Source organism: Elaeis guineensis, chromosome 6 (assembly GCF_000442705.2).
Source record: "Elaeis guineensis isolate ETL-2024a chromosome 6, EG11, whole genome shotgun sequence".
Taxonomy (NCBI): Eukaryota; Viridiplantae; Streptophyta; class Magnoliopsida; order Arecales; family Arecaceae; genus Elaeis; species Elaeis guineensis.
Window position 1 is genome coordinate 67,639,054 of NC_025998.2, and position 17,499 is coordinate 67,656,552.

At 40.7% G+C, this 17,499-nt stretch overlaps 1 protein-coding gene across 1 annotated transcript; it reads right to left on the reverse strand.

Moving 5' to 3' along the window:
• Positions 1–11,090: 11,090 nt before the first annotated feature.
• LOC105033317 (protein TORNADO 1) lies at positions 11,091–17,003 on the reverse strand. Its single transcript, XM_010908055.4, has 3 exons — positions 15,211–17,003; positions 13,706–14,949; positions 11,091–12,725 (listed from the first exon to the last, which is right to left on the reverse strand). Exons 1-3 carry the CDS (start codon positions 16,832–16,834, stop codon positions 11,331–11,333), a joined length of 4,263 nt encoding a protein of 1,420 aa, XP_010906357.2. The 5' UTR covers positions 16,835–17,003; the 3' UTR covers positions 11,091–11,330.
• Positions 17,004–17,499: the final 496 nt, after the last annotated feature.

Consider the following 17,499-nt stretch of genomic DNA (forward strand, 5'->3'; position numbering starts at 1 on the left):
AAAAGGAAAAGGGAGCAATGGACCACAACAGCAACGATTGGAAAACAAACAGTGGCCAAGGCACAGGGAACCCTGCCACAGCAAGGATTGGGGCTCCCATCAGGAGTCCCATCTTTCAAGAAAGCTTTCGACGCGAAATAGGACAACTTCTTCAGGGTAACAGAAGCTCGGACCCCTGAGCCCGAGCCCTGAGGGGGTCTCCAAGCCCGAACGACCCCAGGTGAGCCTGCAACCACTGACGAAAAAGATGGGTTGATGTAATGGCAACCGAGTGCCTTCGAACGGCGTAAAGCTCGAAAAGGAGCTCGGCGAACAACAATCCAACACGAATAAAAGGGCCACCGGTGGCCTTAGGACGACGCTAAAAAAAAAAAAAAAAAAAAAAGAGAAGAGAGAAGAATAAAGAAGTTCGACAGACAACTACTCGACGCAAGATGCGGATGAGGTAACAAAATCTCCTTTTCATTTTCCAACTAACAAGATGTACGTTACAAGACCCAGAGGGCCAGAAAAAAAAAACATGTACATCGTTGCAAGGCTTGAGAACACAGTTTGGAAGGGATTCGCCGGAGGCCGCTTCAAGCTGCGAACTTCTCTTCTCATTTCCGTCCCTCCCAACCGCGTTGTCCAGTGCGTGTGGCGGGCCTATCGGCCTTCGCCCCGCCTTGTTTCGCTCCACCTCCGAAGTCCCGACCTCAGGGGGAAAAGGATGGGATAGATTTTCGGGGACGGTACGGGCAACGGCAGCGGCGACGAAGACCTGTTTCAAGAAGAACCGGAGTCACCCTGGGGGCAGCGGTAGCGCCAGAGATATGCGTCATTACCAAATGCTTCTGACGGCCACCGTCCAAAATGCTCCGGCAAGGTCGGCATGCGCTACTTCCACTGTCCCTGCAACAAATTTCACTTCCCCACCATCGACGTCGACCGCTTCTGGTCCCTCGGCCCCATCGACATCAAGGATCCCACCACAACTTGTGACGACAGCTCTGCCCTCTTGATCGGTATCACCCCACCTTGCTATTCCAAAATTCTCGGGCAGAATACCTTTACCGGCGGCCCCCGTTATTAAACCCCTGTTGTTGAAGGAATTCTTCCTTGGGCCCCCTTTGAAACGACGGGGATCCTCAGCGGCCATTTGATGGCCGGAGAACTCACCGGCCGCTGTTCTCCTCCTTGCCTTCCTCCAAGCCCTCGGCATCCCCTTGAGGATGGCCTCCGGGGTGGAGGACATGGCGGGGAAACCCCTTAGAGAAGAATCGAGGGGCTGAAAATGGAAAGGACTGGTGCGGAGGAAGTGGCTGAGTAGTTAGGCTCTCAGGCGAAAGAAAAGTGCCGTCCTCTTGGCAGGATGAAGCCCCGAAGGAAGAGTAGGGGGTTTAAATAGGCAACGGATCTTAGCGCAGTTATGGCGGCGGGTGTCCCTAGGCCAATCGGTGCATGCCGCGTATCCCGCGTGTCCCACTCGCCACTATCGAGGATTGACTGTTCGCAAATTTCCGTAGCGCGATGCTTGGGATCACGTTTTGGCAAGAGTTTCGAAAAGACTCTTCAAGTCGCCTTAACCGGGAAAAGGGCTCTGACGTGCGCACATTAAATGCCAACATATCCCAGGGCGGTTGTGCGCAGGATTCGAGGGGATAACTTCGGCCATGCCCATCTCTCTGTACTTCCTTCATTCGAAATTCAAACTCGGAAGTAGGGGGACTGGTGTTGGGTATGAGATACCCGCGGCCGAAGTTCTCAGCAGGATCAGCCCCTATGGGAGCCGGGCTCCGTCACCAACTTCAACTGCAGAAGGATTCCGCCCGGACTTCTACGGAAGCTGGGCTCTGTCCACGGCTCCAACCTCAAGAGGGATTCCGCCCGAACTCCTACGGGAGTCGGGCTCCGTCACCAACTTCAACTGCAGAATGATTCCGCCCGGACTTCTACGGAAGCCGGGCTCTGTCCACGGCTCCAACCTCAAGAGGGACTCCGCCCGGACTCCTACGGGAGCCGGGCTCCGTCACCAACTTCAACTGCAGAAGGATTCCGCCCGGACTTCTACGGAAGTCGGGCTCTGTCCACGGCTCCAACCTCAAGAGGGATTCCGCCCGGACTCCTACGAGAGCAGGGCTCCGTCACCAACTTCAACTGCAGAAGGATTCCGTCCGGACTTCTACGGAAGTCGGGCTCTATCCACGGCTCCAACCTCAAGAGGGACTCCGCCCGGACTCCTACGGGAGCCAGGCTCCGTCACCAACTTCAACTGCAGAAGGATTCCGCCCGGACTTCTACGGAAGCCGGGCTGTCCACGGCTCCAACCTCAGGAGGGACTCCGTCCGGACTCCCACGGGAGCCGGGCTCTGCCCCCGACTTCAACTACCGGTAAGATTCCGGACTTCTACGGGAGCCTGACTTCGTTTTTGACTTTAATTGCAGGAAGGCTCCGTCCGGACTCCTGCGGGAGCCGGACTCTGCCCACGACCCCAACTGCGAGTAGACTTCGTCCGGACTTCTACGGGTGCCGAACCTCGCTGCCGACCCCAACCAAGCTCCGACCGACAATTTTGGACCCACTGGCGGGCCACAATAACGGCCATGACTCTGCTCCACTTCCTGCGGTGGACCCTACGCGACCTCATCACTCCCTGACAGGCTATATTAACGGCCATGACTCTGCTCCACTTCCTGCGGCGGACCCTACGCGACCTCATCACTCCCTGACAGGCTATATTAACGGCCATGATTCTGCTCCACTCCCTGCGGCGGATCCTGTGTAATTCCACCACCCCCAGATGAGTCACAACAGCAGATGCCGCTCCACTCCTCGCAACTGATTCCACGTGGCGAGCTACGGCGATAGCCACGATTCCGCTCCACTACCCTTCGCAATAAATTCCTCCTGACTATGGGCGGCCCACTACCAGACAGTTCCGAACGTCGCTATCAGTCTGTGGCACCCTCCGCCTATAAAAAGGGGACCCCAGATACGTTATTCTCTAAGCTTTCATCTTTCATCTAAAAACTCTGCTAAATTCTCCGTCTGAGCACTCCATTCTTGTTGAGGCAGAGAACTGACTTGAGCGTCGGAGGGTCTTGCCGGAGCAACCCCACCTCCGGTTTAGACTTCCTTTGCAGGTCCCTGCGGCGACCGCGACTTCCTCGACTCTAGCTTCTCCGGCGCGAGCGGATTTTTGCACCAACACACTCTATTAACAAAGAGTTACTGCAGGGTAAACATGGGGTTGGGCCCAATAACTATTAGGTGAGGGATCCAATGACGGTTTTACACCTACTTGTGAATGATGGGTCTGACTTAATTAAGAAGTGCAGGCAATAACTGTTAGATGAGCCCACATGACTTAGAGATCAAGTGGCTGCAATATACTTAGAGAAGTATCTGGGCAAAGAGTTATCCACGCATTGGTATTTATTTGTATTATCAATAACTGTTAGGTGAGCTGCACGGTATCGGTGGGATCGGAGAGTGTGAGAGTTTTGATAAAATAGTGGGAGTCTCTTTTTGCATCTAAAGGTCTCTAGAGCAAAATTATAAAATAAATACAAACATCCAATTAGAATCTTTGCTCTCTGCTGTTCATTGTGTCAGTTTCCAACACTCTAGCTTGAATCCTAGATATCAATCGATTAACCAAAATCGAGTATATAGACTGGTTTACAAACTTAAAAATTATTCTTAATTTTAAAAAATTAAGCAATGTTCTTTACTAGGTTATTCTAATGTTAACAATCCATCCAACCCATAGTCAATGAGCTATACTTGATGAGTGGATGGACAATAACAATAAAGATAGGTGCTATGTATGAGTACATGTACACTGCCAATGACATATTGATTCATCCATAAGTATTATGAGGTGATCAAAGTCACACAGCGCATGTGATGCATGATGGACAGTCAGTCTATGATCGTTATTTGATAATGATCGAGGATATTAAAGAGATTAAAAGGCTCGACATGATTATGCATAAGGAATTGCTTATGGATTTGATCTTATGATCCCTAATTAGTTTATATAGATAGTTTATGGTAAACTACCATATGAAAGACCATCATGACACTTTATCTCAATTGGTCAAACTGTTGATAACAAAAGAACCTTGAAAGAGTTCAAAGGTAAATACCTGGAGAGCCTAAAGAAATAAAGACACGCCTAGAGTAGGTATGTTGAAATTGCTCAATACTATCCTTATGATTTTCTCTTCTCCTAGTTGAGCTACAGACTCTAGTGTAGAGTTGATGAGAAGGTAGAGGGCTGAGAAAGTAATCCTTGAATTGACTATAAGGCAACAGTTACTGCTACAGCTATGGGTATCTATCCTTCACGATCATCGTTTGGATTTAGTTTTTAGAGACAGTTTCTATCATTTGCATGGTGATGCATGTGTGAACTTAATTGAGCAATCAGTGAATGCCATTAGATTTGAGAGATCCAAAATTGAGATAAATTTAAAGCATATATGGAACCTATGGCTAAGTCATATTGGAGAAGAAATGATTAACAAACTAGAGAAATATAGATTTTTGGGCTCATTGACTGTTGAGTCAAATCTAGTTTGTATATCATCTCTTTGAGAAAATATGACCAAGCCACTCTTATAGGATAAGAGAAAAAGGACCATTGAGATACTTATCCCTATATATATTTGATGTGTGTAGCTCATGTGATGTGCTAATCAAGGAGTTGTCTCTACTTTGTATATGAGATACAAATTTGAAATTTTTGAAAGATTCAAAAAATTTAGATGTAAGTAGAAAAACAAATCAAAAAATTTTTGAAGGTACTTTGATTGGATCGAGGATGTAATACCATTGAAAAAAATTTTTGATCATCTCATAAATGGTATTGCTTCATTTGGACCCCTCTTAGTAAATCTCAGCTCAATATGATAAGAACAGTCATGGGACTATATGAGATATGATCTGGTCCATAATAAAATCGACTAATTTATTTATATTTCTTTAAAGACATGCTTTATTTCTATGAAATTGGGTTCTCTCTAAACTTGTTCCTACCACACCATATAAGATATAAAATGATGAGAACCGAATCTTGATTATTTTGAGATTCAAGGATGTCCAACCTATATCTAGGACAGTAGGTGGATATGTTAGAGGATAGATTTATAAAAGCTCTTCCTAAAAGAGTTTGGGATATTATTTTTTTATGAGATTACAATATGATTATGACTCAATGCTATCTTCTTGAAAAATTATTTAACCAAGATGAAGCAGTGGGAGGAAAGTTAAGCTCTAAGAGAGTGTCTCTGAAGAGCAGCGAGCCTTGAAATCTTAAGAACTTATGAGCCAGTAGATGTATATTCCTCCTCCACCTCGTACACATAATAGGATCTCCAATCTTCTTGAAAGGTACTCGGGTATGTTTAGTAGAGAATGTAGAGAAAGTCGTTTCTCATGGAAGATAAGGAGCATAGAGATGATCTTAGAACCTACAACGAGGCGATGTATGACATTGACTCTGAGAAAGAAATGTAAAATAGCTTTCCTAAGTAGAGATCTTCTGAAGATTTCTATATGGAATAGCCTATGGATTTTACGTCTTGTGATAGGTGATCACAAAGACCATAATACCCTTGGAGTTGAAATATTCATTTTAATGATATGATCAAATTGTTTGATCAGATATAAGGAATTATGGGTTTTAAAAGGGTCAGTGAGAGTATCCAATACTGACATCGGCTAAAATATTGTTGAATATAGATTTCTCTATGAAAGACATAAAGTGAGCATCCTAAAGATCTATAGAGATAGATACAATTGGATGCTTGTGTTTTCACAGATAAAGTACAGAGATCGGATGCTGAAAATGTTCAGCATAAAAATCTCGGAGAGAGATCTGCTACCCTCTCGGGTATAGTCGTATGCCACAAAGTACTTGAACTGATTATACCGTGATTGTCACAAGTAGATATCAGTTGTATCCAGGCTGTGAGCACTGGATTGCTGTGAAAATATCCTTAAGCTCTTAAGAAGAACTGAGAACATGTTTGGAGAAAGATCAAAGCTAGGAGTGAGAGGATACACCAATTCAAACTTTATGTCTGATGTTAATGATAGAATGTCTACATCATGGATGTATTCTTATGTCGATATCTTGGAAGGATTCCAAATAATCGATCAATGAAAGCTGAGTATACTGTAGATGTGTAGGATGCATTCTAATTGTAATGTTAGTTGTAGAATTAGTTGTCATACCATCAGATATCGTGACACTATACTACAAAGATAATAGTACCATAGCCCTTGCTAAGGAGCCTAGGTCTCATCAGATATCCAAGTACATAGAATAGCAGAACATGCGACTACCTCGAGTATAAATATGTAGAGGTGCAGAGAGTAAACTCCACATGTGATGTGGATGATCCAATGGTAAGTCACTTGACTAGCCTACGACTATAGCCTGTCTTGTGAAGATAGGATTTGGTACATGACAGATTGGCTTTAGTACATGTAGGAGTTTGTTGGATGTATGCTCTAAAAGCCAATCTTGGATGACATATTTCATATCTCTAGGACATGATTTTATACTTATTGGGCAGTTATATTACCATTCATGTCTATGTGTCCATGAATCATCCAAGAGATTAATAAGATGATGACACATATTCTCAAAGAGTTAAGAATTTGAGGCATATGTCATTGATGGTTGATTCCTAAATTGCTCATGGTCATAGGATCATCATGGGGATAATGATTGATCTGGATAGACCAGTGCACGGATCGCTTCCTTCGGACAGATGGATCTCGAGTCTGCAGTATAGAGACACTGGAGCGAGAGTGTAAGTGATTGTTAGAGAATAACTAGCACTAAGCATGACCAACATGAGAAGTCATATGGATGTCTGTTCACTCGTTAGTGACTTTCTTGATGCTACAGTTGTATGACTGGTCTTTGACCTGAGATGATACTACTGCTCGCAATGAGGCTACTGGAGTTTGACTGACACATCAACATGAGTCTCAAGGAGTCCTTGTAGTAGATGTTGGTGACAGTTGGTCCACTGTAGGAGTGAGGTGTGCATCAAGATGGGATTTATTGACCCTAGCAGAAGAAAGTAGTCCTATGAGATTTAAGAGGCTAAGTCCTTAAGTCTATGGCCATAGTAGTGTGATTGATGGAAAAAAAATTTCATAAAATCACATATGGACTTAAGCTGATTGAATCTATCATATGATCAATGTTGAGATTTGATGATTTATCCATGATTTGCCATCTAGTCGGGACTCACGATAGAGAGATTGAATCATACTTTAACTACACCTAAAGATTCATTTCAGTTCTACTGGGTTGCCATTACATAGTGCTAGGTGTCACTAGTAGATTGTGAGAGCTCACTAGAGTTGTTCTGGATCGACAATCCTGGTTGAGTTAGAATAGAATTATTCTGACCCATTGAAAAGAGTTTCAATGATATGATAATAGAGATTATTGTATATCTCACTACCAGATAGAATTAAACCTATGAGATCATACAACAAATAGATTAGGCCTAGAATAAGTAATTGAGCTTATGAAGTGTCAATTCGGTTTAGAGAAACTCATTGGGTTTATGGTAACCTTGCTAGCACATGGTTGGATTCAATTTTTCTTTTTGTTGGGATTACTTATTTGATAAGGTAATTCTAATTTAATTACCTGCTAATAACTTAGATGAATAAGATTCATGAGACTTCAATTATTGGGTGTCTAAGGTTATGGATCACATAAATTAAAGGTGTAAGTCCCTTATGAATTTCCTTGATAGTTATTATGGGGCACCACCTTGATTTGATAAATTTGGCCATGTCCATTGATTAGGGGGCCTTTTGTTTTCATATGAGGCATCTCTTGGGTATATTTTGGGGTGTCTAATTATAGGTGCAAGGGCTCTAATTGTTGGTGCCTAATGGGCTTCCTAATGTAAGTTGGATAATTTAAGTTAATAGAAATCCTAATGTAAGTAGGACTTATATTATGAGATTGAATAGGATTCAATCCTTATACCTATTTAAAGAGACCTCTCCTAAGGTCACTAGAGCATCAAAACCAGCAGCTCCTCACACCCAAAGGCTCTCGCCATGCCCTCTCTTCCTCTCCCTTTCTTTCCTCTTGGGTGTTCTATACACCCCTTCCTTGGGATGCGCATCCCAAGGAGTCCCAAGGAGTCCATGCCCAAAAAAATTTGGGTGCCTCTTTCTTGCTGGTTTCTAATATCTGATAGCAGCACATAGTAAGAAAAAAACTTTAGAGAAGAGGAGAAGAAGAAGATCAAAGAGAAAAATCAAGTGTTGATTGCGATCCAGACTTCGTTCAAATTCAGCAGGCTGAATTTTGGAGAACCAAAATTCAGATTAAAGATGACTGTTCCAAGCTGATCCTGATGGATACTCATAGAGATCGGATACTTGTGTGGCTAACAGAGAGTCTCGTCTCTTTCAGATCCAGATTTAAAGAAAGAGATTGTGAAATAGGTATGTGATTTGATCACAATCTAAATTTCAGCATATATTAATTTCATCATATATCAATTTCAGCATATGAAATAGATCCATGTAGTTTTATATTTTTATACATGTAAAATTTAGATTAAAATTATTTTAATCTTATTCTCTACTACGGTGTTTAGAAAATTAAATTTTAAAAATACATATGCATGCATCAAACCCCAAAATCCAACAAGAGTTCCTCTCGTGCCCCTAGATCTATCTTAGTTATTGTCTTGGTTTTTTACATCATCAAGTTTAATTTGGAGTCTACTTGATCAAGCTTAGATAGCACCTCAACCTTTATAGCATTGAGAATCATCTTCTCTATTTTCTTAGAATAATAACACTTCAACTTCAATTCAAGATAAACTTTCCAACACTTGTCCTTAGTTTGTCTCCACAGAGGTTATAGTGATCATGGTAATTTTTATGAGTCATGTTGGCTTGCTTTTTGCCTTGTTCCTCCTAGCTTGATTTTTCACTGCCTTTCTTGAACTTATTACCCTTTTTGCCGTCCCTAGACCATTTGCCTCCTTAATTCTCACAACCTTAATATTAGCTTCACTAATATCTTCAACTTTAAAGAGCTTTAAATCCTTTGGGATACCCTCGTGGAGACCTACAACGTACTTCATAAAAGCTATATGATCATTGATAGAGATTACTGATGAGATTGCTTGTTTATGGAACTTAGTGGTGTAGTCCTGAATAGATTGATCATACTTTTGCCATAGGTACTACCATTTGATTCATTGATTCTTCTTGTGGCTAATTTGGTAAAATTACCTCTTGATTAGATCCTTGAATTTGTTCAGTGTCAGATTAGAAATATTATTATTCCTTATGTATAAATGCCACCAAGTATGAGCATGACTATAAAGCTTAAGAAGGGCGAAAGCTATCTTTTTGATACTAGAGTATTCTCATATAGCAAAGTGGGTCTCTAACTAGTCTAGCCAATTATCTATTTTTTCTATATTAACAATCCTGTCATATATGGGGATCTCAATTCATGCTTCATCTTTAAATGATCGAAGTGAGAGATTTTATTTACCTTTAGGTTGCTCATCCTCCTTACTGGATGGAAGATCTTCATTTCCAAACATAGGAGGCAGCTTCACAACAATAATTGTTGATGCTTGTGCTCGTGTTGAAGGTATCACAAATCTAAAAATGATCTCGATGTGTTAGGTAACTTCTCTTCTAGTTGTATGAGACATCCCTTCATCTCATCATCCATGAAGAAAGAACTAGCAGCCATGCTCATCTTTGTCTTTAAATATACTTGAAGCATGAATAGCCTTTCTCCTAATTACATGTATTATTCGCACGTCTAGACCATGAACTAAGATCCCAATAGATATAAAGGACTGATGTTCTATATCAACTTACTCCTACAGATATAGCAGAACAAAGCTCTGATACCAACTTGATCTGATTGGGGAAAATGAACATTTCTCTCAACCTATTCAACTCAAATCTCTCAAAAGAAAGCTAGAAAAAAAATGTGAAAGTAGGGCTTAAGTCTCTTTTTATTTTATTGATTTTCCACACCTCTTAAATTGAGATACATAATCCCTATTTATAATAGCAAGGTCCATCCTTGTATAGTTCAGATCAAATTCCTCCTTCGAGTTTAAATGGAACTAGAACTCTAAAAAACTATTTAATACAAATAATTATGAAAAATATTAAAATTCCATAGGATGTAGATATCAACTTGTACATCAATTTTATCTTTTATTGCTCTACATATTTTTTACAAATTAAAAGACAATCTCTAGTCAAACTGTTTCTTAAAAAAAAAAATATTTTGGTTTGACTAGTCCATTTTGGAGCCCAAACAATGAAATTTAATTTAAATCAGCCTCCTAGGGGCCAGGTTGGTCCAAAGTTGTAGATGTTGAAAAGATACCCAATTTCAAAAGAAAGATTATCTCAATTGGACATTATAGGACCCAGTTGTAGCCTCCAAAAGTTTGACATGTGATTTGGCTTCTTAATGTGATGGATTTTGCTTTTAGATCCTATCTAGCCCTATGTATAGTAGCCAAAATAGTCCATATTGGGTCTGATGGTGCTCTTGGATTGAAAGATGGGCAAGTCATAAGTAGAAACTCAAGGGGGTTGAGGCACTTAGTTATCATGGTACTTATTCTATCATTCTATACTGACACTATTATATTCAATTTGTAGAGCTATATCCAAGAGCATTTGGGAAGTCGATAATTTGCTATGAAATGTAATGATTTTTCAGACAAAGGTGATTATCTAATGGGAGCAGCATTAAATTTTTTGACAATGACTCAATAGTAGTCAACTTGGGTGTTGTGGCAAGTATGTAAAAAAAAATTTAACTTTTTATCCTTCTTCCCAAGCTAATTTTCACAAGCAACACTTAGTCAGCCTTGTTGCCTTAAGCAATATTGAGACATGGTCTTATGAACCTTCCATATATGGAGGTAATTTCTGTTGGTTACTTATTTTTGTTTTCTCAGTATCTGTCAGGTCAGACCCTCATATAGTTCCAAGCAAAAATGCAGAAAAGCTAAAAGCACAACCAAAAATTTTTGTATCATTGCATTAGTTATGTACATCTTGTTTTGCGAAAATATACGTTCCTCGAGTGCCAACCCAATGCAACATATTTATATTAGTACTCTCATTTCTTGCATATGTTTTGCTTGTACATTCCTTTGAATCATGACCATCACATAGATCAATATTGGGATCTTGTGTCTTGGATGTACCAAGCTATATATTTTATATTGAAACATTTCTATGTGTTGGTATTCACATACATGGGAAACATGTGTAATCTTAAATTGCTGATTTTTCAAATCGGTACCTCAATGACTTCATTTCCTCTCATGATAATGTGTCTTCTACATATCCAAGCAATGTACCCATTATCCTTATACCTCACTCTCCATAAACCAAATCTCTCTGCTATATCTTTTCCAGATGTAATTCTTTGACCTCTCAAGAAATCTACTAGCCATTGCCGAGCAGTTTTCATATCTTGTGTGATATTTCGCGAACTTTCTGCACTCTTGTTTCTGGTTCTGCTTCCTCCAACTTGTCTAAGTGCCGCAGCCCCTACAGCACCTGCAGTCAAGGCTGCTGCCCCATAAATTAGAGAAGAATCAACCATGTGAGCAACTTCCCTAGCTAGATCAGGTATCATTTCCCCCATTCCTGCAGCAAAATGTGCTCCTATTTTAAGAGCGAAAGTCAGCAGTTTCATGAATTTATTCATGTAAGGAAGTAGACACCGGACAGCTTGGTTGTCTACTTGCACCAGTTCACATCCAATTTGGTCATCCACAACATGCATTTCTCCCCGGAATTCGCATAACATATGCAACCGAAGTGCTCTCATGCCAGAAAATAATCTTGTAACCAGCATTTTAGAATAATTTTGTGCCTGGACAAAGTAGAACATATGGGGCATTTTTCGTTCTTCTAATTGAGTGTTGTAGTTCACCAGGTAGTCCACTTTCCTGTGAAGTTCTATCAGAAGGCGATGTTCGTAATACCTCAGCCCTTGTATCTCCTGCTTCAGGTCCTTGATTTCCTGCTCTATGATCTTAAGCCTCTGCAGAACCTGTTCAACACCCTTTGCAATGCCTGAGAGAGAGGGTTCAACTCTGTGTTCAGGCTCATTTATAACCACTGGCGGAGGTTCATCTGCATTCTCGAATGGCACTGCCAATTCAGTGGCAAGATGGTGAAGATCATAATACCTCCGATGCAGTACTTCTCGAAAATCCTCATCTGAAAGTAGATTTCTTGCATAATCAAACCCTGACTGTAAAATGTGTCTGTTATTATCTACTACTGAACTCCATGTGTGCTGGTAGTCATACATGCTGTCTGCAGGCATAGAAAGGAGTGCCTGTTTCAACTGTTGCAAAGGAACAGACTGAGATTTTCGAAATCTGGGTGGGATTAGAAATTTGACAGAGTCTGGCCTGATAACACTTTCTATAAAGGTGATGGCAGGACAAAGATTCTGGATTGTTGGAATTATGAGCTGGCGGAAGAGTTTCCAGATTTCAGAAACATTCTTTGTTGAGCAAGCAAGGATATCAATGTAGTAGCTAAGTTGCCCTCCAAGCTCCACCCTGACATGGATGCCGTTGATGATTATAGAGATGAGGTTTTCCTCTAGGCTGTAAGTGGCACCTAATTGGTTCTTTGATCTGAAAATCTTGTTGTGGAGTTGCACCTGCATTTTCATTAGAAGTTATAAACAAGCCATTAAAATTGATTCAAAATATCTGATCTTTCTGGTGAGAGCAAGAAAACTATAGTGATTAGAAAATTTATCTTCTACCCAAGAACATAAAAAGAAGGTCTTTATTTGTTCCATCATTAATTTCCTACTGATTTCCTGCTATGATGCTGTTTCAATGCAAAAGTGATGTGTGCGAATCCATGTCTGCATGTGGATTCTATTGATTCCAATCTATTCACTTTTAAAGTGCATAAATTATAATCAGAGAAATGTTTCTCAGTTTAAACACCCCATTATGTATGTTGGCATACTAGTACAACAGATGCCATTTATTTTTGGACCCAGTAGATGGGTAGGATAGATCTCCAAAAGATATTATTTTTGATCTGCAGGCTTCTATTAAGTTATAGGTCAAAATCAATGATATGGTTCTTTGATTTCAATGGTTCATCATTGATTTTGAAATCTTATGCTTGACAAACTACACATCACAATCTGTTTATGCAAGAAGATATCAGAGTTTACATTGGCAAACTAGTTTTCAAATGTAACTATGAATGATAAGGAAATTGGAAGTCTCACAAATTCATTGCTTAGTGTGGACTACCAGAACAATCAAGTCATTGGTGGAAGTCAGTAATTGAGAAGTTTTTTATTGGATGTCACTAATGGGGAAGTTAATATCTGAAACATAGGATAAACAGCCAATTTATTTTTAAGAAACCTACGTATACATGAACTGCCAGTGTATCATTACTAGTTTGTCTTTGGTATGCTTGTGTTGACAGACAAATGGCTTGCTAGAGATTAATGGTTTATAATGATAGGTGTTTTTAAGAATAAGTAGAAATGAAATGTAGAAACATCTTCCTACTTGTGTACGTCCATACATGCACACAGGTATACTATATTAACAAACATGCTTATATACATGCATCTAAATTGGAAAGCTTTTCTTCTGAAAAAAATACCTGCAGCCTTGGAAAGAATCCTGCTGTCAGAAACATGTGCCTTGAATCATCACATTCCAGACGTCTCCCCACGAAAGCACATTCAAGAGTACTTACTTGCCACTTCTGTGATCTTCCTCTGCTTTCTTCAAGAATTGATGGTATCAGAAGAAGAGTGTTCTGATCTCTGGGATCTTGTTCATAGCACAGTTCTAGTTTCAACATCATCTTTATGAGATCATTAGCCTCCAAATTATCAAACCCTTTTGAACCTATCAGAGGAATCTGACTCTGCAACCTCGCTCTTAGAATTTTCTCCAGATCTTTCTTGCTGATAAAACCACTTTTTTTGGTTTTCTCCATCTTCCCTGCATCTAAATTTATCAGCTGGCCAAGCACCTCTCTGCAAAACCAGTCACAGTCCAAGATAAGAAATCCAAGATCTTCGAAGAAAATCACCTCACCCACATGATGCAGTGAATTCGCTACTGCACGTCTACGCATATCCACCTTGTCAATGTTATCACGCCTTGATCGGATTCTTAAGGCTGGAATTTTAAGCTGGCACAACTCACAGAACTCATTCCATTTCATCACTGGTTTATTGAAATTTTCTGACCTCCATTCTGATAAGAGTTTTATCAAATCATTGCACAGTTGGTAGACTGGGGGAACTCTTTGAAGGATTGTTCTACTGGTCTTCCGCAGGTGGTGTGTGAGTTTGCTTACCGATGCTGATGATCTTGCATCTACTGTAAAAACTGTTGGGTAGAATTCCACAAACCCTTGGAATCTCTCCCTGACCCTTTGAATGGAATTTGCTGTTGCGTGCAAGTCTTCTGATGGTTGGGAAAGTTTGTCATAGTGGGTAAGAACTATGGTGATGTGAGGTAGCATGGATTGTGACATTGCTCTTCTTGAGTTTGAAACTATGAACCTGAGCCAGTACACGAGGTCTTCTTCAATCTCTTCTGGTCTTTTTGGTTCTCTATTGGCGGGCTTTCGGAACAAGCTGGAGACTATTAGGAAAAACGAGGGACTTCCATGGCCTGGAAACATGAGGTCATGCAATGTGTAATTTTCATGCTGCCGAGCAAGATTCCAGATTGAGATTTTTAAGTCGCCGTCCTGGATGGTCTTTATCTTGATATCTGCTGTCCGAGCAATTTGCTCAACTGGATTCACTAAAGTTCGGAACTGATCCATGTAAGGTAGCTTTGTAGCATTCATGTTATGATATATGGAGTTACAGAGGGTGGTTTTTCCTGCATGTGCATGAGTTTTCATGTATCAAGAAAACTATATGCCTTAAATTATAGTAATGCATATTTTGCAACACTGAACATTGGAAACAAGTTCTGTTCTTTCAACATATAAATGCAATATGGATTCAGTTTAAGCAATCCAACAGTGAATAACTAACAAACTGATTAGTCCTCATTGTGTGTGTGTGTGTATAAATTGTGGAAATTGCGAGAATATTTAGTTTCAGAGAGAAAAAGGTGGTGCGGTTGTTTGAATCGCACCTGCAAATTCTTGGCCACAGAAGAATACTCTACAGCATGTGGGCATGGTCAATGGCAAATCATTGAGCAAGTCTTTCTCTAGAACCGCACTTGCGTTCTGTCCTAGTTTTTCATAAATCTTATCGATCTTCCCTGCAATCTGCAAAGGTGTGGCGGTGAGATCAATTTCTTCAATCCAAGGATTAACCTGCAATGTTTCCATTATGACCTGTGACACTAATTCCCCTTCAACCCCTTTACATCCCCTCAATGACAGGCATCGCAAAGTAGCATTCCTTTCTAGGCTCCTAAATATTTTTACCATATCATTTGATTTCAAGCTTGTATCATCATAGATACCGAGTTGGACTATTGTCTGGTTAGTCTCCAGCATCCGCAAGATTGCTACTACACCATCTCTTCCGATCTTTGTTTTCCCTCCACCAAAAACAAGTGATTTCAGGGTGGTATTTGCTTGATTTTGCATTGCAGAGAACCTGCTCAAAGGGCAGAGTAAATGCTCTACCCCAGCTCCACCAAACCAGTTCCCATCCAAGTGCAAGTTTTCTAAGAACTGGTTCTTGAAAAGCCCAGCAGCTATGTACACAACTGCCTTGTCTTTGAGGCAAGTTCTTGACAATTTGACATCTTTGAGGCTCCTGTTTTGTTCCAGAACTCCTCTAAACTCCCTCGCCCATTTTGATTTCAGTTGGACGCCTGTCATGTCTAGGGTCCTTACTGTTGTGTTCCACCCCAAAGCACATGCAACTCTCACAGAACCCGAAGAGTTGAGTCGGTAAATTCTCAGCGTGCTGGTCTCTGGCATGAATTCGACCACTTTGGAGCTCTTGTCACCATGATCTCTACCCCATATGTGAACTTCCATGGTCCGACTCCTTGCTAGTACAGCAGAGATGAGGGGGGTTGCTGTGATGGAATCCTTGTCAAATATTATCAACAGCTTCAGTGTAGAGTTCACCTCAATCATTCTTGAAAGCTCTTCTGCTCCATTTGAATTGATTGAGTCCTCCCATATCTGTAACTCCTCCAGTGTGTCATTTTTTGTTAATGCAGAACCAAGAAGCCTCGCCCCCGTGGATCCAATCTGACACTCAGAGAATATAAGTGCTTTGATCCCATTATTTGTTTCAAGCATGTCAGACAGATTGAACAAACCTTCCTTGCGGAAGATGTTTCTTTGGAACTCAACTTGTTTAATTCTTGAATTCTTATTTAGTAATGTCTGGAGATTTTGGAGTTGGCTCTGCCCCCATTCAACACCATGAAATGCCAAATTCGTTAGTCTTTGGCAGTTTTCAGTCTGTGCTGCAAGCTCAGCCAAAAGCTGAGAGAAATATTGAATGCTGTCACTGCTTGTAGAGATGTTGATGCTTACTGAATTCTCTGTTTCCTGATAAGAAGAGCTTGAGGTGGACTGAGACAGGTAGAAGGAAATGTTTTGGAGGTTCATGTTTGCTGACCTGATTGTCTGCAAAGCCCAATGGAGATCTCTGACATTCAGGTCGGTTGACATGTGATTTCCCGATGTTGGGTGAAAACTGTTGCTTCTTGCAGGGATCTTTGCTTTGGAGAACAAGATATGATTTGCTATCAATGCAACTTTTATTGTCAGAGATTGTTTCATTTGTGAAGGTTCAAAAGTCACTTGGTTGTGGTTTGATTGCTCAAATTTCCTCTAATTTGTTTTTTGGCTCGGCAAATTCCTGTAACATCATGAAAGGTTCTGGAACTCTCTTTTAGTTTTACATAGTTAAAAATTCTCGATATCTATCAATAACTTTTATTTTTTTTATTTATGTTGTAGAGAAAGGAAGCGAAGCCACTCAAGGTAAATGATCCTGTTCCAAATACTCAACGAGTATCATCCAGTTAACCATAATTTTTATTTTTTGAGATCTCCCTTTTTTTTTGCCATTTAATGGAATTTACTTCTTATCACTCGGATTTCAGAAAAGCCTATAAGACTTGGAAGCTACGTTGTTCTTATCTTCTTTAGTGAGGCATCAGATTCTGACAGTGAAACATTGAAGAGAGGCGGTTGATCAAAAGTGATAAAGGAGTGCGTATCTTTTGACGCGAGAGAGGTTCCTTGCTTTCATCTTTTTGTGCTCTCTCCTGACTGGATGAGTAGAGCATCGATTAAAGTAGAACAGAAAGTAGTAAAAGGGGAGTGGAAAAATCTTCTGCTAAGATCTAAGCATATGCTGGCATGCACTCATTAAATATAGCTGTTAGAGTTGCTGCCTGAGGTCAATGTACTTGGCTTGGTTGCACTTTGCTGTTGATTCT